The 23882-nt window shown below is 41.4% G+C and overlaps 1 protein-coding gene across 4 annotated transcripts in view; it reads right to left on the reverse strand.

The window, feature by feature from the left end:
• Positions 1-23882, reverse strand: part of LOC109927709 (prolyl 4-hydroxylase subunit alpha-2-like) — a 69175-nt gene that overhangs the window by 20819 nt on the left and 24474 nt on the right. For 3 of the 4 annotated variants that reach the window (XR_007263367.1, XM_048603769.1, XM_048603768.1), the window contains exons 6-10: positions 18248-18444; positions 16668-16844; positions 10774-10844; positions 5085-5184; positions 1628-1681 (exon numbers count right to left, since the gene is read on the reverse strand). Coding sequence is in view for 3 of the 4 variants with exons in the window: in XM_048603769.1 (XP_048459726.1) it covers positions 1628-1681; positions 5085-5184; positions 10774-10844; positions 16668-16844; positions 18248-18444 (599 nt within the window). In the remaining variant the exon portion in view is untranslated. Of the gene's footprint in view, positions 1-1627; positions 1682-5084; positions 5185-10773; positions 10845-11034; positions 11106-16667; positions 16845-18247; positions 18445-23882 lie in introns of all 4 variants that reach the window. The other variant, XM_048603767.1, reaches the window with a different exon arrangement.

The following is a 23882-nucleotide window of genomic DNA, read 5'->3' on the forward strand; positions in this document are numbered from 1 at the left end:
ATAGCTGCACCATAGAAAGCATCCTACCTGGTTACATCACAGCTTGGTATGGCAACTGCTCTGCCCAAGACTGCAAGAAATTACAGAGAGTTGCAAACACAGCCCAGTACATCACACAAACCAGCTTTCCATCCATTGACTCCATCTATACTTCCTGCTGCCTTGGGAAAGAAACCAACATAATCAAAGATCCCTCCCAATCCGGTCATACTCTCTTCCACCCTTGTCTGCCAGGCACATATGAACAGATTCAAGAACAGCTTCTTCCCCGCTGTTATCAAACTTTTGAACAGACTTCTCAAATGCTGGTTCTGATCCATCCCTCTACACCTTCTCTGCGGATATAACACTGTATTCTGCACTCTGTTCTGCTACCCTGATGCACTTTGTATGGTACGATTTCCCTGTATAGCACGCAAAACAATACTTTTCACTGTATCTTAGTACATGTGACAACAATAAATCAAACTCAAACTCAATCATCTGGAAGGATAAAGGCATCAGATACATGGGAACACCACCACCTGCAAGTTCCCCTCCAAGCCACTCACCATCCTGACTTGGAAATATGTTGCTGTTTCTTTGCTGCTGGATCAAAGTCTTGTAACTCCATCCCTAGTGGCACTGGGGGTCTGCACCAAATGAACTGCAGCAGTTCACTGACATCTCAAAGGCAACTAGGGATGGGCGATGCCTACATCTCCTGAATGAATAACAAATCAAACATCAACACTTGAAAGATGGGAGTCATTTGCAACTGATGCTCAATGTTAGTTTGAAAATTGAATTGAAATGTTTATTTGGTAGCTATTCTTAGGCATTAAGAGAAATAGAAGAAAGCTGAGCACACAAAATTAGGTCAATTGTGAACTCAACTGATCCAAGAATCGGATCAAGGGGCTAAATGCCCTCCTCTTTTTTTTTAATTTTCCAGTGGCAGGAATACTTTGAGTGACTATTAACAGATTGGGTTACCAGCTTGGTTGGTAACACACATTGTATTATCTGACCTCTCATCTTCAACCTTCCTACCCCAGCTAAACATTGTCTTCTCATCACCTTGAATATTTTTCTTACTAATAAATAAATGTTCAAGGAAAGAATAAAACAAACATTATTTTTAACAGCACTTTGGGCTTTCTCTCCTCCAGGAAGTGTCCCAGAGACTGCAGGGCAAGCTTGGATTGTGGACAACTCTAAGCTGAGCGAACTAGACAAGAATAATAGTGGTTTTTGGTCCTGACGCCAGTGAAATAGGTGAGGTTAGTGCAAAACACATAGATGTTGTATGAATATGTTCAGATTGCGGAATAACTGGTATTAAAGATCCAACACATCAATGTGGTTTGAGCCTCATGGGTTTCACCATTTCACCAATAGCTTCAACCAGTTTCAACAATTGCATTCCATGGTTTACACAAAAGGGAAATGTGTTAGAGCCATCTTTTTATCCATTGATCAGATTTTAGAAAAGTTTGGAAACTGAGTGATAAATTTTGGGCAGTGATATGAACTAAATCCATGGCCTGAAATGCCACAGTCTAGAAAACTGCCCTCCAGAACGAGAATCAGATTGAAGAAAATAAAGTTGCGAGTCAAATGCTGGACAGGTTTCATTGTCACTTACTCTGGAGAAGTCGAAATGTGGCTCGTACTGTCCTCCAACTCCATAATTCGCTACCTGTAACAAAGAAACAGACTGATGAGAGGCACCCGCTCATAGGGGCTTCAGCTAGCAGCTTACAGAGGAACACATCGCAGCTGTGGTGTAAATTTCATACCACAAAACAGAATTTTTTCTGACCGCAAAACACCATCAAGCAGATTCTATGCTAACGCTTTTTGAACCTGTGGTCAGCTTCACTTGTAGCAGTTACGTGTGCCTTGCCCCAACACTTATTTAACCCATTGATGATCAAAAAACATTTTGAAAAGATGGTCTATGGATTTTCCACTGTTGTTTTTGCTTGAATGCATTGAATGTTGGAAAGATGAAAAGAAAATAAATCTGACCTACATTTAACAAAGGCAAGCTCTTTCAAAGATCTAGTACAGACACAACAGGCTGAAAAGCCTCTTTCAGCACAATACTATTTTATGTGGGAACATCTTGATTCAGAATTCCATCAGTAGAAACATTAGTCAAAGGCTTGTAAAGACATTATTGAGTCTCAACATCCATCTGTCTGCTTTAACTCTTTCACCCATTCAGAAGATTGTAAGCATTAAAACTATCTGATACATTAAATATCTTTCTTTGACTGTGGAAATGGCAATCGTGTACTCTCAAAGTTTAGGTGATGGTTTGGCTTCATTCTCAATGTTAGTGACTTTGAAGGTTTTTTTCCTCTCCACAGTAATCGGTTAGCCTTCCCTTGTGTTCACTACCTGCTGTCCACTGTGTGTGGATTCCAGGCAAAAACAGATTCATCATTGGCTGGGATACTCCTTCTGAATCAGGATCAGATTGATACAGGAGAGGAGGATGACTGCATTGGCTTGTTTTGCCTGTTCCTGTTCTCCGAAAGCGATAGTTAATTAATACCATTTCCTCATTCTTTCCATGTAGTCTTAGAAATTTTTCTGCCTTCGTGAACTGATCCCGTTCCCTTTTGAAAGCTCTGGACGAATCTGGTTCCACACTATTGTTTTGCCATGTGTTCTCGGTCATAGAATTCATCTGCGTTGATATATTTCTCCTCATATTACATGTTCTTTTGTCATTCATCAGGACAGGAAGCTACAGAAAGTTGGAGGAGTGGCTCTGTGAATTAGTTGTGGCATTGACCGCAACAGAGAGGGAATTCAGGAATCTAGGATGTGAAAGCGGTTACATAGAGCTGAGAAATTATCAAGGCATGAGGTGACTAATGGGAGTAGTTTACAAGACCCCCCCTCCAACAAAATCCACATTATAAATGGAATATAAAAGAATAAATAATGGGAGCTTATCAGAAAGATACAGTGATAATCATAGAGGGTTTTAAGCTGCATTTAGAGTGAATATCGGATGAGTAAAGGTAGCCTAGATGAGGAGATCTTAGTATATTTGTATATAATTTCGTAGCACAGCACATTTTGGAGGCAACCAGAGAGCAGACTAGGCTAGATCAGATCCTGTGGAAGGAGACAGAACTAATCAATTACCTCACTGTGAAGACACATTCTTAGCATCAGTGCTGGGATTTCAACTTTTTATAATTTTATAATAGGACTTGGATGAAGGAGGAAAAGCTTCAGTTGCTAAATTTGCTGATGACACAAAGGTAGGTAAGAAAATGAGCTGTGACACAGGAGGCTACAAATAGATATTGATAAGTTGAGTGAGTTAGCAAAGATCTGGTAAATGCAGTATAATTTGGGAAAATATGAATTTGTCCATTTTGGCAAGAAGAATAAAAAGGAAGCATATTATCTGAATAGTGACAGATTGCAGACCTGAGAGATGCAAAAGGATCTGGGTGTCCTTGAGTATGAATCACAAAAATTTTAGTAGTCATTTCTCTCCATAAGCTAAAACTCTCAAGCACACGTGACAGCCTGGTAAATCTCCTCTCCACACTCACCAGTACTATCACATCCCTTCTATAATGTGGACTCCAGAACTGCACACAATTCTCTTGCTTTGGTCTAACCAACATTTATATAGTTCCAGCATTCCCTCCATGCTCTTAAAATCTATGCCATACTATCTGCCTTTCTTGCTACCTCTTAAGGTACCTGTGGACATACACAACAATGATCCTTGGTACATCCTAGGCTCCTGCTGTTCATCATATATTCCCTTGCCTTGTTTTTCTGCTCACGTGCATCACCTGATTTGCATGATTTTATTATTTTCAGGCATTTGTGATGGAAACATATAAAAACCTAATAGTTAAATCCCTTTTGCATTAATGAGTGGCCTAGGTTCAGGACCACTCTTAATTTGGTCAGTGCAAAACGCGAGCAATCTTCCCTGAATTTCTTACATTTGGGCTAACCTGTGGGCATCCAACAAGTGAGGTACCTTTAGTTTTACATAAACTCCCACACACAGTCTGTTTATAGAGTACCTTCAACAGAATGAAATATCTCACATTGAATAATAGGAGTTTTATCAAACAAAATTTGACATCAAACTACATTAAGAAAGGTGGAAGTGAAGAGAAAGTAAAGACAACAGCAGCAGAGGCAGGGGACCACAATGACTTGCAAATTCTCCTCCAAGCGACTGACTTGGAAATATGTCGCTATTCCTTCACTGTCACTGGGTCAAAATCCCAGACTCCCTCCCTAACAGCACTGTGGGTGTAACTACACCACATGGACTGTGTTGTTCAAAGGCAGCTCACCACCACCTTCCATTGCAATTAGGTGTAACTAATAAATACAGGCCCGGGCAGTGCTGTCCAACATCCCACACATGAATAAAAATGGTGTTAGGCCAGATGACTGAGTGAAATCCTGGTCTAAAATGTAGGTTTCAAGCAGTGACTTAAGTACGGGGGGGAGACAAAGAGTGAGAGGGGAAGAATAACAGAGAGACTAATGGTGAGAGGTTCCGGGATTAGCTTCCAGGCAATTGATGGCACGGCAGCCAATACTGCAACAATTACATACTAGGGATGCTGAAGAGGCCAGAATTGGCAAATGAAGAAATCTCGGAGGATTGTGGGGACTGAGGAGATTAAAGAGAAGCAAGGACTTAATAATGCTTAACAAGGAGTCAGTGGAAGTCAGCAAGCACATTGCTGATAGCGTAATAGTGCTTTCTATGATTTGGAATATGAATAACATAGCTTTGGGAGCCACTCTTTGGGATAGCATTGGAAGAGTCAATTCTTCGAGTAACAGAAACAGGGATGAGGGTTAGAGCATTAGATGGACTGAGATGGGGGCAGAATCAGGCAACATTTTGGAGGTGGCAATAACAAGTCTTAGTGATAGTGAGTGGAATCAGGAACACTCCTACCACTAAGGTAGGCCCTCTCTATCATCAAAGATTCTTATACCTGTTAATGGGTCTGAACTGTATGTTAGGTTATCACTTGCAAACCCTTGGTCACTTTATACTGCAGATTCAGGAGATGTGAACCAAATACCTGAAGTAACTCCGCAGTGTCCACTTCCAAGCCTGTAATGTCCTCTATTCGTTGATTGACTCTATTCACAACGGGATCTTCATCATCATCCAACCACGCACTACAGAAAGGAAGTAACACACAAAATAGAACACAAATGGGAGGTACATCCAAACTGGGGCAACGTAGTTGGACAAAACTGGACAGGCTGAAGGTCCAATAATGTATATTAATAAGACATGCTGATGTCACAACAGTGCATAACTAGCATTCTGTTGATCTCCAGAATCTAGACTCCAAAGTAGGACCAGATAGATTGATGATTTATTTTAAAAAATTAAAATCGCTGCCAACCTCACAAAAGTGAGATGTCATCCAGTATTGTGATTTCCCACAGAAACAATTACTAAGGATTTTTTTACTGATGATGTTGCAATTGAACAGAATAAGATGCAAGAGAACTTAGAACAGGAAGAGACTGATATAGTGACAAACTAGATCACAGTTACACACAAATAGTAACGCACTAAACCACAGGGGCACAGTGACTAGCAACATATCGTACCCATCTTCAATTTGAAACCAGCAATTTATATGGTCCGACATTTGCTCCTTTTATTTCAGAAAGTTCCACCATGGATAGATTTGTATTGCAGGTCAGGAAAGAGGAGGCAAGTTGATAAAGAGTTTTAGATTAAATTAAGAATCCACTGTTTCAGTAGCATGCCTAACAAAAGTTCAAAAGCAAAGCTGCCAATTATCGTGTGATGTACCAATGCATGTGTTGTTTAATGACTATCATACCATGTGACTGAAAAAGCTGTATCAAACGTATTGAATCAGCAGCCCACTTTACATCCCACACCTTGATTCTGTCAAGTAAAACAGGTTGCTGGTTTATTACTGTGCAGCTTGCACTTGCAGCTTGCCCTACAGCAATCCAAATGCCCGCCCCACCCCCAGCAGTGTGATGTAACGAAAGAGGTTGTGGAAAGGTGCTTTACCAGATACCAGAATCATACAGCCTCCAGTCTACTGGCAAAGCCAAAAGATTGCAGAGAGGAACCTGGATATTTTTGTTCATGAAATAATGAAAGTAATGACAAGCAAGCACAGCAAGCAATTAGGAAGCTCAACGGTATGTTAGCCTTTGATAGAAAGGAACATGGCGATAAAAAGACAAGAAATCTTACAACAATTGTATAGGGCATTAGTGAGGACTCCTGTGGTGCAGTGGTAGTATCCCTCAAATCTTATATCAGAGCCAGGAAGCCTAGGTTCATGTCTTACTTACTCCAGAGGTATGTCATAACATCTCTGAACAGATTAGAAAGTATCAACTGTGCCAAACCTTCTGCCATTTTGGTCTCATTACCTAGAATAGCTATACTTCTCTGAGAGAGAATATAACACACTGAAGTGGTGGCCCCTTGATTAAGAGGGTGCCTTGTGAAGACAGATTGAGTGGAATAGTCTAATAGTAGAGATTATATGACAGATGATCTTACAGAAGCAAACAAAAAAGACTCTGAAGATACTTGACAGGATAGATCCTGACAAAATGGCTGAGATTTTGTTAGGCCAATGTAAATCTTGTCCAGCTGTCGGCAAACCAATGCAGAAATCTTTTTCAGTTCTGTGGCCAGCTTAAGGACTGATGAGACTGGTGACATCACCTGGCTGTGAATGGGTTTAGGACACAGCCAGGTAATCACCCCCTACATCCATGGGAAGCGATGGCCTAGTGGTATTGTTCCTCTATTGTCAATCCAGAAACTCAGCTAATGCTCTGGGGACCCTGATTTGAATCTCACCACAGCAGAATTTGAATTCAATTTTTAAAAAAATCTGGAATTAAGAATCTAATGATGAACCACCTGGCTCCCTGATGCCCTTCAGGGAAGGAACTCTGCCATTCTCACTGAGTCTAGCCTACATGTGACTCCAGACCCATAGCAGTGTGATTTACTCTCAACTGCCCTCTGAAATTCTTAAATAAATCATATTCATAGAATCTCTACAGTGTGGAAGCAGGCCATTTGGCCCACTGAGTTCACACCAACCCTCCGAAGGGCATCCCACCCAGACCCATCCCGCCACCCTGACCCTGCGACCCCGCATTTTCCCGTGGCTAATCCACCTAACCTACACATCCCTGGACACAATGGACAATTTAGCATGGACAATCCACCTAACCTGCACAACTCTGGACTGTGGGAGGAAACTGGGGCACCCGGAGGAAACCCACGCAGACACGGGGAGAATGCGCAAACTCCACAACAAACCACTTAGTTCGAGGGCAACTAGAGGCAGGCAATAAATAATGGCTAGCCAGTGATGCTCATTTCCCACAAGTGAATTGAAAACAGTGCAATCAATGTCTGTCATCACTAGTAGCACAGTGGTACTGTCCACGCTGGTTCACACTTCAAATATAAAAGGAGCGACAACACTCAGTTGCCCAATCACCACCATCTCATTGCCCTTTCACCAAACTTAGGACAATCTACACATCCAAGAACATTTTCATGCTCTGAACAAGGTTGCAATCACAAAAGATATCCTTCTGAATTCAGCACCACTTGCCTGTCCCCTCAGGTTTGTTGATGCAATCCAGTGTGGCTGCCTTGCTCGTGCGGCCTTGTTGGCTCAATCAGGCAAGACAACTGGCACGGTGAGGTTTTAACAACAAGCTAGACTCTGCACATCTGACACTTTCCATGAGCTGATTAACATGGAGGGGAGAGTGGAATTATCGCTGGACAATTCATCTAGAAACTCAGCTAATATTTTTGGGGTTTGCCACGGTAGATAGTGGGATTTGAATTCAATAAAGAATCTGGATTCAAGGGTCTAATGATGACCATGAAACCATTGTTGATTGTCTGCAAAAAACCCATCTGGCTCACTAATGTCCTTTAGGCAAGGAAATCCTTGCCTGGTCTGGCCTAGATGTGACTCCAGATCCACAGCAATATGGTTGACTCTTAATTGCCCTCTGGCCAGTAAGAGATGGGTAATAAATGCTGGCCTAGCCAGAGGATGACCACATTCCATGAGGGAGTAGAAATGGAGAGACTTTGATCATAGGATTGCAAGCACTTGCACAGAAATTATTTTTTTTCTGAAGTAGCCAAGCTAATGAAGACATTTTCATTCTGCAGAGCTTAGCAGATGATGAAGTCTATCCCATCAGGTACATGCCTCATATCTCTAATGGAGTTTTTGAATGGCTGTGTTTTAGTGAACACGATTGCATCTGTGAATGTAATTACAGCAACCTAGGGTATTAATTAGTATTCATGACATGCAAAACGGGTTCCTGCCTGTTATGGTCAGGAAACTCAACACAACTAGAAGTTTCTGTAAACCTACTCACAAACGTCTAACAGGAAACAGAAATTTGCCTCCTGCACATTCAAAATCCCCTGCCTGGCCTCCTGAGAGCTCCCAACAGGCCTAGAAAATCCCACCTGTGGTTTCCTTGAAAGAAAATCTTAAATTCCATTCCAGATGGACACAATTCTAGAACACAGCTTGCATCTATTCACTAACAAGACAACTTCAGAGAATAGATCCACAGTGACTAGCATGAGAGGAGGCCGATGTTGACAGAATTTGCCCCAGTGAGCAGGAGGACATTCTCTGGAATTAAGAAGATGTGGAAAAACTGAACTTCCATTCACCGGCAGCAAAGGTCCACAAACTAATCAAGTGCTTAACAGTAGCAAACCACCATATTTCCGACCAAAAAGCAGACAGCTGAACAGCTTCATGGTGCCATCTGCTGTCGATTTTAATAACGGTCAGCTTCTGCCTTGTAACCCTTCTCGTGTTGTAAATCATAAAGGTTACTTCTCAGAATTTTCCGAGGCATCACAAGATCTACTTGGAATTCAATGATCTAAAAGCTTTTGAATTTTGCTGGCTGAATACATCATCAGTCACTGCAAGGAAAATTGGCACCATACAACACAGCATAGAGCTTCTTTCAGTAGTGGTGACGATTGCTATCATTGATTGATTCAAAAATCCACCCAGTTCACCAATGCCCTTTAGAAAAGGCCAGATAAGGTAGGATCACAGACATGTGATCACAGACCCTCATCAATGTGTTTTGTTCTCAACTGCTCCCAAAAATGGCCCAGCAAACCCCTCGATTCTTGGATAAATATGGACGAGCAGCAAATACTGCCCTTGATAGCAATACCCAGATCCATAAAAGAATAAAAAAAATTCATAAAATCATCCGAGCACTCTAAAACTCTGGAACTCTCTCAGACTTTTCTCCCTTTCAAAGTCTACATGCTACCTTTAATTACCACTTCTGATTTACCTCATCTTCTGCTCCTGATTCTCTCAGCTTTGATCTGCCACATAATGTGCCCTGACATCTTCTCCACAAAATTCCCCTGTTTTCCTCTTTTACTGTAGTTATTGCATTTCTGTCTCTGGTTGGGGGGAAAAAAATCACCAAGTCTGGACTTTAGGCTACTCTTTGATCTGCCCAGTACTGTGACTGGAACAGTTCCCATCCTTAGAAGCATGCTGTTATAACACTGCCAGGCAATATTGGAATGGATGAAACTCACACAAGGATAACTGTTAAATTTGAACGAATAAGACATTCAAGTACTAACCCAGACTTATAGCAGTGTAAGAATGGTTTACATTGTTAAAATATAATAATCTTCCTGAATAAAATGAGAACAATTACATCAAACTCTCCAACTATGTAAATTCTTACAGATTCTCTACAGTGTGGAAGCAGGTCATTTGGCCCACTTAGTTCACACCAACCTTCCAAAGAGCATCCTACCCTGACCCAAGCCCCTACCCTATCCCTGTATTTCCCGGGACTAATCCACCTAACCTACACATCCCTGGACATAATGGACAATTTAGCATGGCCAATCCACCTAACCTGCACATCTTTTGACTGTTGGAGGAAACTGGGGCACCTGGAGGAAACCCACACAGACACGGGGAAGAATGTGCAAACTCCACACAGACAGTCCCCCGAGGCTGGAATCGAACCTGGGTCCCTCGTGCTGTGAGGGAGCAGTGTTAACCAGTGAGTGACTGTGCCGCCCCATCATACTGAATGTCATATTAAATGACAATCCTTAGGAAATAGACAAGTCACAAAGCGCAGATTAGAAATATTTTGTTAATTTGAGGAGGTTAAAAGGCAGAATTTATTGTCACATTCCTATTGAAGTTGGGTTTTAAAATAATATTAAAAAGGGCACTTACATCTTTGCAGGAGAATGGAATATTAAAATGCACTGGGAATACAGCAGGAGAACATATGGAGAGAAGTCACTGGTGCAAATCACTGCGCAGTGCGGGCCATAGAAGTGGACCATTTTACGGTACAATGCTCAAGAATATGAACAGATATATTGAATTGTGCCCTCCACACCAGATTTTACAAGAAAGAAGTGCATGAGAGTGTGAAGCCCATTATCATAACCTTGAGAAAGGAAATAATTGACCTGAATGCTACTGAAACAGTGACAGATTGAGACAGATACTTGTTATTTGCAAGAAAGCTTTTGCACTAATATTAAGGTTTCCAAGTTGACATCCTCACATGCAGTTCCAACAATGCTACAAGCCATTTCTCTCTTTCCTCCTCTGTGATGCCTTTGAGAATAAATCAGGCTGTGGCACCCAGAGAACCCATGGCTTTCTGTTCAAACCTTACCTTTTTGACACTCTGTAATTGGCTACAGTTAGAACACCCGTTTTAGGGTCACGCACTGTTGCTCGAGCCAGCTGTGTTGAAAAAAAGATTATGATAAATCACAGGACAAGCACAAATAAAGGCAACACACAAAGCCTCCAGGTTTTAGTTTTGATTGGCTATTTCTTTTGGTGGCAGGCAGTTAACAGGTAGGAGTATAAGGTTAAAACAAAAGCCAATCAAAAACCCTGTTTGCTTTGCTTGCCATGGCAATCATCTTACCTCTTACTGATTCTATAGTTCGCTGTCTCTAGGATCCCAGTGACTGAGTTCCTAACTGTGGCTCTGGCTAACTGTGAGATTGAAAAATCAGAAGGTAAGTTGGCTCTTTGCACAAGAAAAGTAGACTGACAAGTGAATAACTTGACCATTTTAAGGTGAATTCCTAGTCTAAGCACTATTTGACCAGTCTGTCCCTTAAACTGCCTTCAATTACAAGACTGACAAACTTATGTCAGAGACTCCAATTAGCCATTCAGAGCGAGCAACTCACACCCTATCAGGAGACAGTGGGTTTTGGCACTGGATCATACCCTTTACAACGGTTGGTGGCCATAATATTCTTTACCACCAAGGTAGGGAATACAGAGATCCAAGCCAATTTGATATGGGCTGAGTGCAGGGAAATGGGGTTAGCGCAGATGGACACGTTGGTCGGCATGGATCAGTTTGGGCCGAAGGGCCTGTCTCCGTGTTGTAGGACTCTATGACTCTATGGCACCATTGTCAAAAACAGCAGCTAAAGATAATAAACAGTGAACATTGGGAGGGAAGGCAGCAAATGAAGATTCAACCCTCTGCATGCTTCCAGGCACTTTGCAGCACCAGCCGATCACTATTTCATCGCCACGTTACTTTCATACAGTAAAAAAAATTACCAAAGCAGTTAAATTATTAAAACTCCACTGGTTCTCTGAAGTCAGTGTTTTTAGGAGAGGCAGCAAGCCCATATTTCAATGGTAGATCAACTGTTAAACTCACCTGTTTTTTGTCTGACCTGAATATTTACCAGTGTTCTGTGTTTTTGTTCTAGGTTTCATCAACAGTTTTATTCATTTGTTTTTTTTTGATTTACCAACATTGTTCAGGGAAAGGAACACACCACCCTATCTTACACAACATCATATCCATAATCAGTCATACAATACATAATTGACTCATAATATCATTGAGGTGGCTGAGTAGGCCACTTACTTGTAAACAGTCCCTATGATGTTCAATAAAAAGGCAAGAGAGAAGAACAACATATTAGCAATGACCTAAAGCTTTCTTACTTGTTCAAATTCCTGGAAATACACACCTAAAGTGTCTCTGGGAGCACCATCAGGACAAGGGCAACAGCAATTCAGAAAAAGGTTATATCATAAACATATGAAAAGAACGAAGAAGGGTGATAATTACAACCTTCCTGTGTCACCCATAACAGAGAATTTAAAATGATTATACTCTTGAAAAATCAAATGACACCACCATCCATTGAATAACATGAAGTGCATGTATAGAAACAGGCCATTCAGTCTAACTAGCCTGTACCAATGCTTATGATCCACACAAGCTTCATCCCGCCCTCTTTAGCTAACTCTGCACAACAGAATTTTCACTTGGAACATATATAGTGGAACAGACTTAAATTATCCTCAAAATTATGTCTGTTTTGAGAAGTAGTCTCTTTCTAGAGCCTCCGGTCAAAGTCACCTGATTATCGCTGAAAGCAAAATCTGCCATTAGCCAGCACAAATCAGGGGGTGTTTTGAGAACACACATTTATACTGAGGCATGCTGGGCTAAGATACTCATCAGTATACAAGTTTTGTTAACACAGACAGAAAATGAGTTTATCTCCCATTTCTCAGTCAGTGCTAATCCACCATCTGCAAATTATTTAAATTATTGAAAATGGCTCTTAAAAAATATGCAGAAGTATATATTAGTTATCTGGGGATGCAATCATCAGTTTCTTAGTGACTCATATTGAAAAGCTTTCAAAACTTGCTTGTCCTTGTGTCAGAAAAAACAGCTTAATGATCTGGAGCCTCCTCAAGTGTGGACAATTAATGGAAAGCCCCATTGTTAATCACTTCAGCCCTCGGGTGTGGACACTTTTGTGGGTGTCTGCTAAGTTTTCCTGCTCCTAACATGGGTTTATTTTTAACTAGTGCACACATGTTACATTTAACATAACTTTGGCTGAAGAGAACTGTGATTGTTTACGGCTTATAGCACAGAAGTGGGATTTTTAGCCTGACTGGTTACGTTAATGTTTATGCTCCACACTAAACTTTCAGCATCACCAGCACATCCTTCTACTTCTTCCTATTACGTTCCTTTATCTGACTGACCCTTTAAATACATCTACTCCAAGTGTTATCAATGCCATTCTTTCACTAGTCTTTGGACAACCCTCATTGGGATTGCTTGCAGGATCGTTGGGGGCAAACTCTTTGGTCAAAGACAATGTGGGAGTCAGCAGTGGGAAAGTGGCCTCATTGACAGCTATCCCCTGCCCCAGCTTCCCCTCAAAATGACCACCTCCTGCCAGCAATCACTTGTGCCACGGTTTCCCCTCAATTCGCAGCCTTGGGTGGTGTATTGCCAACAGCGACTTCCACCGCTCCCCCAAGCTCTTTGGCGGGCCACTAAAAGGAAAGGGATACCAGCTTTGATTGGTTAGGAACCCTGACAAGCAACAGTTCTGCCCCCAGGGGTATTTGATTCCAGAGGAAAGCCCAATTGAGTGCCCAAGTGGCACTTTGAGCTTTCTTGAAGACAGGTGACGTTGGTATCTTGTTGGCCCCTTGACCACCGGCCAAGAGCACCCCCCCACCCATCACCTCCACATGTTGCACCCCATATAGGGCACAATACAGGTTCACTCTGGAAGACAAAATATTGAGAAAAAAAGAGATTCTGTGCAATGAGGTGGTGAATCGCACAAAGCATATTGCTGGATAGATTCTGTCTGATAATGGGAGATTTAACTGTATTGCCAAGAAGGTACATGGTGTTGTGCATTGTATCTCACAAATGTGCTGCCATTCTCCAGGTCCTTTCATCATGATTCCCATTGTAATACCACATGGATATCAGAAGGCACTGAAATTAGTACTGCTGAGTGATGAAAGTCTGCAATGTGTGAAGAACTCAAACTGGAGGCTTCAAATTTTAAGTTATCAGGTGAGCTGTCTTGTGGTGAGAAATGATACAGTGACAGTAACACATGTGGTTAACAGTTCAATGTGGTTAATACTGGGAGTCACAGGGAGGAGCACAGTCACCAACCTCCTCTATTACCTCAGTGGTTAAATGGACCACTGTGTGAGAGACTAAATTACACTGAAATGAAGGATCCCAGGATTGTGCAATGTTATCCGACCTCAGACATTTAGGATATTTTCACAGTCCCGAGACTATGGAGAGAATTGAAGAAAATGGATGGAGAAGTAATAGCCACATTGGCGGTCTCGCTTAGCAATACTGATAGCAAGTTGGATAAATCACCCCTTTCTGTAAAGAGGGGTGTTACCAACGTTGTGTAATTTGAGAAAGCTCACAGAAAGCAAATGTAGGACACAAATGGAAGCGATGTTGCAAGCCTTCTCCCCGCAACCCTGCCCATTGATCCTTTGCAAATAAAAAGTCTAATTCTCTTGTGAATACTTCAATTGAGCCTGTCTCCACCACACTCTCAGGCACCATTCCAGATCCTAGACACTCAAGTGAAATGGAATTACAGCATGGGAAATATTTTAGCTGTATCAACGTAAATTGTGTTGGTATAAAGATGCACTGGTGTAATTCAGTCAAATATTCTGTCTTCAACTTTTGTTCTTGTATTATCGCTTATAGTCAAATAGCAAAAGCCGAAGCAATTTAGGAATCAGAGTGTGGGCTGGTTGGAGAACAGCAGTTTCTCTGTTAGAGTAGAACTGCCATCCCTCCTGGCTGCCCACTAACAGCCTTTATCGTAGCCTTTCACTGAGATTACCAGCATGCATCAATGGTTCAGTTGCGAGATGAATGGGATTTGGAAAATACAGCCTGAGGGCGTGGTGGATGCAGGTTCAATTGTATCATTCAAAAGGACATTAGACTTCTACCTGGAAAGAAATAGACTGCATGGTTACAGAAAGAAGGCAGGAAAATGGCACTAAGTGAATTGTTTATTCGGAAATAGTAGGAACTGCAGATGCTGGAGAATCTGAGATAACAAGGTGTAGGGCTGGATGAACACTGCAAGCCAAGCAGCATCAGAGGAGCAGGAAAGCTGACGTTTCGGGCCTAGACCCTTCTTCAGAAATGGGGGAGGGGGAGGGGATTCTGAAATAAATAGGGAGAGAGGGGGAGGCGGATAGAAGTTGGATAGAGATCCACTGAGGTCTTTGCGGAGGGAGGAGGGTAACTTCTTCAAGGTAGGCATCCTTAGAAGAGGCTTCGCAATGGGATTAAAATTGCTTCAGAGATATAGGAACTGCAGGTGCTGGAGAATCTGAGATAACAAGGTGTAGAGCTGGATGAACACAGCCCGAAACGTCAGCTTTCCTGCTCCTCTGATGCTGCTTGGCCTGCTGTGTTCTCCTCCCTCCGGAAAGACCTCAGTGGATCTCTATCCATCTTATATCCGCCTCCCTCTCTCTCCCTATTTATTTCAGAATCCCTTTCCCCTCCCCCATTTCTGAAGAAGGGTCTAGGCCCGAAATGTCAGCTTTCCTGCTCCTCTGATGCTGCTTGGCCTGCTGTGTTCATCCATCTCTACACCTTGTTATCTCAGATTCTCCAGCATCTGCAGTTCCTACTATCTTTGAAACAATTTTAACCCCACTGCAAAGCTTCTTCTAAGGATGCCTACCTTGAAGAAGTTACCCTCCTCCCTCCGGAAAGACCTCAGTGGATCACTATCCATCTTCTATCCACCTCCCCCTCTCTCCCTATTTATTTCAGAATCCCCTTCCCCTCCCCCATTTCTGAAGAAGGTTCTAGGCCTGAAACGTCAGCTTCCCTGCTCCTCTGATGCTGCTTGGCCTGCTATGTTTATTCGGAAAGCTGGTGCAGAGAAAATGGGCTCAGTGGCCTCTTTTTCCATGGTAATACTTCTATAATTGTATTCTCTTAACAATGCAAGTGGATAGATATGTGCAACATGCCTAAAAAGATACCTTTTATATTGAACAATGCAATTTTTAAGGCCTACTTTCCCTTCAGCCAAGTGATGAAGAAAGGACCAACATTTGAGTTCACCCAATAAAGACTATACTGTATGTGAAGCGTGAATGTTAGAATCACATAATGATCTGACTGACAGGTGCTGGGTATTGGAAGAAGGCCAGGCAATTTGCTGAAGTTGGTATTTATGATTTGATTTATTTTTTTTCATATCCTCACCCCTGTCCTTGTATTGAACTGAACTGGAATATTTTACACAGATCACTGAAGCAATTGAGTTTATACATGGGTAATTCTCATCTGTGCCAATTCTCTGTGTTTCTCAGCATTCAAATGTTAATGTGACTGGCTGATTGTAATATTTTCCACAGTCAATTGATTCCTCATGCATGTAAAAGAATGCATAAGTGATGAAAGCATTGCTCATAGAAATCTCCAGGAGGGCAGTAATGTCACGGTAAAATATGCAAACAAGAAATGAGATGTGAGATACCACAGTCAGTCTGCTTGCTAGGATCCTTCGTGAGCTCAGGGAAAACACTGATGTCTCTTGAACCTGTTTTATTAATGGATTAACAATTTAGTCCCAAAGGTCAAGCAGTCAAACAGCTGTCACAAACCATAAATCACAACAGGATTATACAGAGCAATGTTGCAATGCATAGTAATGAAATCACATTGGGTTCTTTACTCACCCTGGGCTTGGCTAGCTCTTTAATTTTTTCAATTTCTGCATCAGACAGCATCTCATGGTAACGGACAATGTGCGGACTGTCCCACTCGTCCTCTTCTTTCATCGGGGCGATAATTAAGCGTGGGTGATTGTTGTTATTATGATAGCGGCAAAACAGCCTGCCTCGTCTGCGATTCGTCTGTAGGAAAGTGAAACGTTAATGAATGAAATACTTTGAAAATGAAGTGTAGCTCTGACATGCTTTCCTTCCTCAAATAATAGTCTTGCTGATGGCAACAGTTAGAATAAGGATAAATCAGGTTCTATACTGGCAAATTTGACAGCATGAGCTGGTTTTGTAGAATTGTGGATTCATACAGTACTGTTCAGTCCATTAGGTTCAATGTCTGCCAGCTCAATAGTTTATCGTGGGAACACAAGCCAGGCCTTTAATATTTTATACTTTTGGCAAGGTGTTCTGGCACCTCTGAAGTGAGAAGCACCGGATTTTTAAAACTATCCAGACAACTAAAGCTCATAATCTGGGCATCATTCCTGTGACCCTCTCTAATAAGGCACTCCATCACCCAATCTGCAGACAGAAAACTGTTCCAAATGCTGTCTACACAAGGTCTTGTGCAAGGACAAAATTATACACATTGCATCACACTGAATAACTTAGTTAATAAAAGTAATATCCTATTTGTTAAAGGCATGAGCCTTTAGAGAATGATGTCCAACAATATCACAATATTTTCCGGTTTAACTCCTTACAAAATGCAACTGTGCTCAGCCATGGGCATTGTTAATTATGTAATTTTGTACTTATCAAGGCTCAGCACCATAACCAGAGTATGGTCCATTCCCCAGTAAATCTAAATTCTCCCCCCAGGTCCTAAGGGTTGTACATATTTTTGTACCATTCATAAACATCATTGCTCCAAAATACATTTCATTCATTTATCGAGAAGGTACAAAGGGATGATGTTAGCACCAGCCTTTGTGGAACCTCTGGAAAGTAGCTTCTGAAAAGATCTACAGCCATCAACAACACCACTCGGCCCAGGGGAATGTATGTAGTTTTTAACCCAAAGCTAGCAACTTCGTTCCAAAAGCCACAAGGTTTTGCTTTGCATGATTGTTGATTTCAAGGCACCATATCAAAAGCCCTTCTGAAATCTGAAGCAAAAAATTTCCACTCATCCTCCAATCTACTAACTTTATCAAAACATTCTAGCGAATTAGTAAGACAGGGTGTTCAGTTTCAGAAGCTGCACGAAATGTCTCTGATGATCTGCTTCATCTAGGTGAGAAAGAAATATCTTTCCCATAACTGACATCAGATATCAGGCTTACAGTTCCCTGGATCTGAACAATTGCCCTCTTTGAAAATCAGCAGTAGATCAGCATCCCTCCTGTTCAAAAAAAAAAGACCAGATTGTAGTGAGCTGTTATGGACAAGTGGCTTAGAAACCAGATGGTCCATCTCTTTAAGAGCCTCATCAGACGAATGTGAACTACCAGTGAATTTTTCAACATCATTCCAAACATCCTCCTATTGCACACTCTTTGTGCTTTGACTTTCTGTTTTTGTGTTCTTACCATTTTAATTCCTTCTCCTCTGCACAGAGATTCGTAAGAATCACGTTCAGTTAGATAGTTTTCTGGGCGCATGTAGACTTCCTCCTTTGACTGGGATTGATAGTAATCTTCATTTGCTGGTTGATCACTTTGCCCCTCTTCATGCAGAAAGTTCTTAAAGTAATGGAGGTTACTTTGGGCTCTTAAGTGTGTTGGATCTAAACATGGAAGAAAGTAAGATTTCTTTAATTTAATGACGGCAAACACTTTAACTGCATGATTCAAGAAATTGCTCAGAAAAGCAAATGCTGTTGTGGTCAAACCCCACTGAACTACTCTGTGCAGTACTCATCGCCTACAGTCATCATTAATACGGTGTCCTTTAGAAGTTAAATACATGACCAATAAACATGACTGATGATTTAAATTATGAGGAAAAGTTAACAAAACATTTCTTTGCAGAAAGAAGAGCACCTTTTGCATCCAAATTGTGGTGGAGTTGTGTTCAGTTCCATATGCAACTCCTCAGATACTGAAGCAATCCATACAGCAAGACCTGGAGGAGATCCAAGCTTGAGCTGATAAGTGGCAAATAATATTAACTGCACATAAACGACAATCAATAGCCAGCTACAACAAGAGAGGGTTGAAACACCAACCCCCTCAACATTGACCAGCAGGTGTCAGAGTTCTTCAGGGCTGCTGTGGCACTGGGGAGGACCATTCCTGCTTCTGATGGTGCCAGGTCTGGGTAAATATTTTTATAAAACTACTACCCTATGGGGGTGCTGCAATGTTCTGTTAAAGTTCCAGGGAAGCTTTGTCTCCTTAAACAGGATACGTCCAGTGCCAGTTGCATTCAGGGCAGCCTAATTTCAACCAAGCATGCCTGAAACATTCTATAGGCATGCTATTGATATGTGCAAAGTGCCTAATGTAGTTCAAGCATGGTCCCTGAATGCCCATACTTCAGTCTCTACAAGTTTGCTGGGCGCCTGCTACACATGTTCTTACTGGCCATTCAGCCTCCTTCCACTTTCTATGTGTAAAATAATATGGCTTTTTCAGCAACTTTCTAGCCCAATATGTTGCAAATAATGAAGTAAATCTCAGAGGGTGGCCTTTACAGAGGAAATGGCAGTCTTGCCAGAATTCTCAGCACGATAACCCTGGGAGCATAGAACATTTATTGAATAGATTATAAGAAAATATTCAAACAGTATAGTGGCCATTAAAAGCAGAAGAAGAAAGTCAGGAGTATAGATCCCTTAAAAATGTTGGATATTATTCCCCCTCACAGCTGCTGGTTGGCAATTAAAAAATGACTGTCGCCAAAGCACAGTGAATTTAATAGGAAAAATTCTTAGTTTAGACCTAGTGTAGACTGTATACTTAAACAAAATATCCTGGACTATTTCCAAACTGGATATGCTTCCTTCACAGATGTTCACCATTAAAATGTTATACAAATACAACCTCAGAAACACATTCAATTAATGGATCCAAAACAGATATCCAGCCACAATGATTTAATAATGAAGGATAAAACAATTCACATTGCCTTGATGCAGACATGCCTCTCAAACCTCTGTCAGAAAGTACCTACAGTGCAGCAAATCTATGGCTAAATCTTGCAAACGCAACACAGAAAGGCAGGGGAGTTGTTAAGCAGTGATATTTATCATTAAGATAGGTGGGAATAAAGAAGACCTTCATTTATTTCACTTCGTCCTTTCAGAATACCAACTATCACTGAGTTGGTATGAACTCGAAACATAATTTCAGGGAAGTGGTCAATCTTGCTTTCAAGAAATTCCCAATATCGCCCAAAACCTGTTCTTTGCAAATCTAAATCTATTCCCCTGGGGTTGTAATCCTGTTGCCTTGGCAGATCTGTTTGTATTGTTTCAGGTTTATATAGTCAGTGGTGGTGTGCAGCTGCTGGGCACGTGTATTCAGAGTTTCATTTGAACTGCCTATAAATAAGAATATTAGAAATTGTGCAGAAAGGAAAATGCTGACCCATTTTTAACTCGTGGCACTTGGTATTTGTTCTGTTGTCTGTAACGTGAAGCCAGGTGTATACCTCATCATTTCAGGTCATTCTTCCTCCTGTGAAAACATGACACCAGGTTATAGTCCAACATGTTTATTTGAAATCACAAGCTTTCAGAGCGCAGGTGAAGTCTCTTCACCTAACAAAGCAGCAGCGCTCCAAAAGCTTGTGATTTCAAGTTAACCTGCTGGACTATAACCTGGTGTCGTGTGACTTGTGATTTTGTCCACCACTGGCACTTCCACATCCTGCGAAAACATGAGCAGTAATGAACCCCTCAAACACACCCCACCATTCATTTAGACTATGTCCGATCTGACCTCAATTCCATTTATCTGCCTTAGTTCCGTATCATAGAGTCACAGAGATATAGAGCATGGAAACAGACCCTTTGGTGCAATTCATCCATGCTGACCAGATATCCTAGATAAATCTAGTCCCATTTGCCAGCATTTGGCCCATATCCCTCTAAACCCTTCCTATTGATACACCCATCCAAACGTCTTTTAAATTTTGTAATTGTACTGCCTCCACCACTTCCTCTGACAGCTCATTCCAAACATGTACCATCCTCGGTGTGAAAAAGTTGCTCCTTAGGTCCCTTTTAAATCTTTTCCCCTCTCACCTTAAACCTATGTCCTCTAGTTTTTGACTTCACCACCCTGCGGAAAATACCTTGTCTATTTACCGCATCCATGACCCTTATGATTTTATAAACCTCTATATGGTCACTTCTCAGCCTTCGATGCTCCAGGGAAAATAACCCCAGCCTATTCAGCCTATCTCTTTAGCTTAAACCCTCCAACCCTGGCAACATCCTTGCAAATCTTTTCTGAACCCTTTCACAACATCCTTTCTATAGCAGGGTGACCAGAATTGAGCACAGTATTCCAAAAGTGGCCTAACCAATATCCTGTACAGCTGCAACATGACCTCCCAACTCCTATACTCATGTACTGACCAATAAAGGCAAGCATACCAAATGCCTTCTTCACTATCCTATTTACTTGCGACTCCACTTTTTAGGAATTATGAACGTGTACTGCACATTCTTTTTGTTCAGCAACACTCTCCAGGACCTTACCATTAAGTGTATAAGCCCTGTGCTGATTTGCCTTTCCAAAATGCAGCAACTCACATTTCTCTAAACTAAACTCCATCTGCCACTTCTCAGCCCATTGGCCCATCTGATCGAGATCCTATTATACTCTCAGGTAATCTTCCTCGCTGCTATACCTCCAACTTTGGTGTCATCTGCAAACTTATTAACAATATCACCTATGTTCACATCCAAATCATTTATATGAATGAGAAAAAGCAGCTGACACAGCACCGATCTTTGTGGCACACCACTGGTCACAGGCCTCCAGTCTGAAAAGCAACCCTCTACCAGCACCCTCTGTCTTCTATCTTCAAACCAGTCCTGTATCCAAATGGCTAGCTCTCGCTGTATTCCCTGTAATCTAACCTTGTTAACCAGTCTCCCATGAGAAACATTGTCAAACGCCTTACTGAATTCCATATAGATCACGTCCACCACTCTGCCCTCATCAGTCCTCTTCGTTGCTTCTTCAAAAAACTGAGTCAAGTTAATGAGACTTGACTTTCCATGCACAAAGCTATGCTAAATATCCATAATCAATCCTTGCTTTCCAAATACCCCTTGAGAGTCCTCATCCATTTCAGACTTGAAAGTTTAAATTATTCACAGACATATGGGCCTCAGAATTCCAAACTTCTTCTATCCTTTGTGAACTGCCACAAACATTTGAGAATGAAGATGTCAATTTTGGCTCAGTTTGCATGCTAGCACGCCTGCCTCTCCACAAGGCAGCTGTGGGGAGGCAGGTCCAATTTCACAGGTCTGAACATAAAGCTTAGATGGATGCATAAAATCCCAATTCAGCCATCAAAGGTGGGCAAAGAGGCTCTTAACTGTACTTTGACCAATGTTTATTACCCAATTAATATCCTTAAAATAAATAAACAGGTCATTATCAAATGAGACCTACATGTGTGCAAAGTGTCCTGCATTACTACATTTCCTGCATTACAAAGAGAGTCAATACATGTGGAGCTGAATGTTTCAGGCTGAAACATTGACTTCCCTGCTCCTCAGATGCTGCCTGACCTGCTGGGCTTTTCCTGCTCCACATTTATTGACCCATTACAAAGAGAGTGTTTGCTTCAGACAAAAGGACATTGCACTTTTCGAACTGAGCAAAGGGATATGGAGACAACCAATCCATGCTGCATCCCCATGGCAACACCTCGACCTGAGTTGACAAGACAGGCTTGAATTTAATTACTTGTCTAAGACAGGTAGCAGTTCCTGCTGTATTTCCATGCCAGCCATGGTCTAACTAATCTGCACCCTCTTCCCATGTTGTACAAACTGTTACTTCCTTTCTAAATTTGTTAATTCCCTTTATGTTATATACAAGATGAGTGCAAGACAAAAACATTCAATTTCATGTCCCCTTTGCTGCCAATGTTTACATTCTCTATTGCCAAGAAATAAAGAGTGAATACATTTGAAAACACTCTATTGGCTGCAAAACACATTAGCACGTCCTGAAGTTGTAAAAAACATGAAATAAGTGCAATTTTTTATCCTTATAATCACATGCTATGCTCAGAGCTATCTATTTTGCAGTTGGAAGTTTATGTACATCTCTGATTTATGATGTCTGCAGCTGCGCCAGGATGTTTTCCATGATGTCCAGCCTCAATATTCCCGCCAGAAATAAAAAAGTTTGGAAATATTTACCCATTGTTGTAAAAATGGGGATTGACTAATGAAAAAAAAGGATGAGTCTAGATGCCCTAATGATCTGTTACAAATTTTATAAAGTAAATACGGCTGTTCTGGATTTAATTGTCTCCTTTCCATTACAAGTTAATCCTTGTGCAAGAAATTTTGCTTCTCCTCCTAGCTGCGTTTTAGTCACAAATCTAAATTCAAACTGTCTACAGCAAAAGCAGAGAAAATAGCAATTTTGGCATTTAAAAGACAAAAGAATTCTAGGGTCCAATGTGTCACTGTCTAGGTACAGGAGGGGCAGTGGTGCATTGGTAACATCACTGGACTAGTAATCCAAAGGACCAGATGAATAACTTGGGGAAATTCAAAACATAATTTGGGAATAAAAATTTAGTCTCAGTAATAGTAACCATGAAACTATCATCCATTGTCATTAAAACTCATTTGGTTCAATTAGGGAAGAAAATATTACTGTTCTTATCTGGTCTGGCCAACATTTAATTCCAGATCCACAGTCATGTAGCTGATTGGTAACTGCCTTCTAAAAAGGCCGAGCACATCATTCATTTCAAGGGCAGTGGGGATGGGCAACAAATACTGGCCTAGCCAGTGATGCCAATGATTCATTATAGGATAAATTTAGAAAAAGCTGGCATTTATTGCTCGTTGTGCTGAGAAGGTGGTAGTAAGTCAGATTCTTAACTGAATGGTTTCCGATTGGACCCGAATGGCTGCCTTAATTCATGCAAAATTAAGCTTCCGGTCCATTAGGGCTCTTGTGGTCAATACAGTGTGGAGCTGGAGGAACACAGCAGGTCAGGCAGCATCAGAGGAGC

The sequence above is a fragment of the Rhincodon typus genome, chromosome 12 (genome assembly GCF_021869965.1).
Source record: "Rhincodon typus isolate 14 chromosome 12, sRhiTyp1.1, whole genome shotgun sequence".
Classification (NCBI taxonomy): domain Eukaryota; kingdom Metazoa; phylum Chordata; class Chondrichthyes; order Orectolobiformes; family Rhincodontidae; genus Rhincodon; species Rhincodon typus.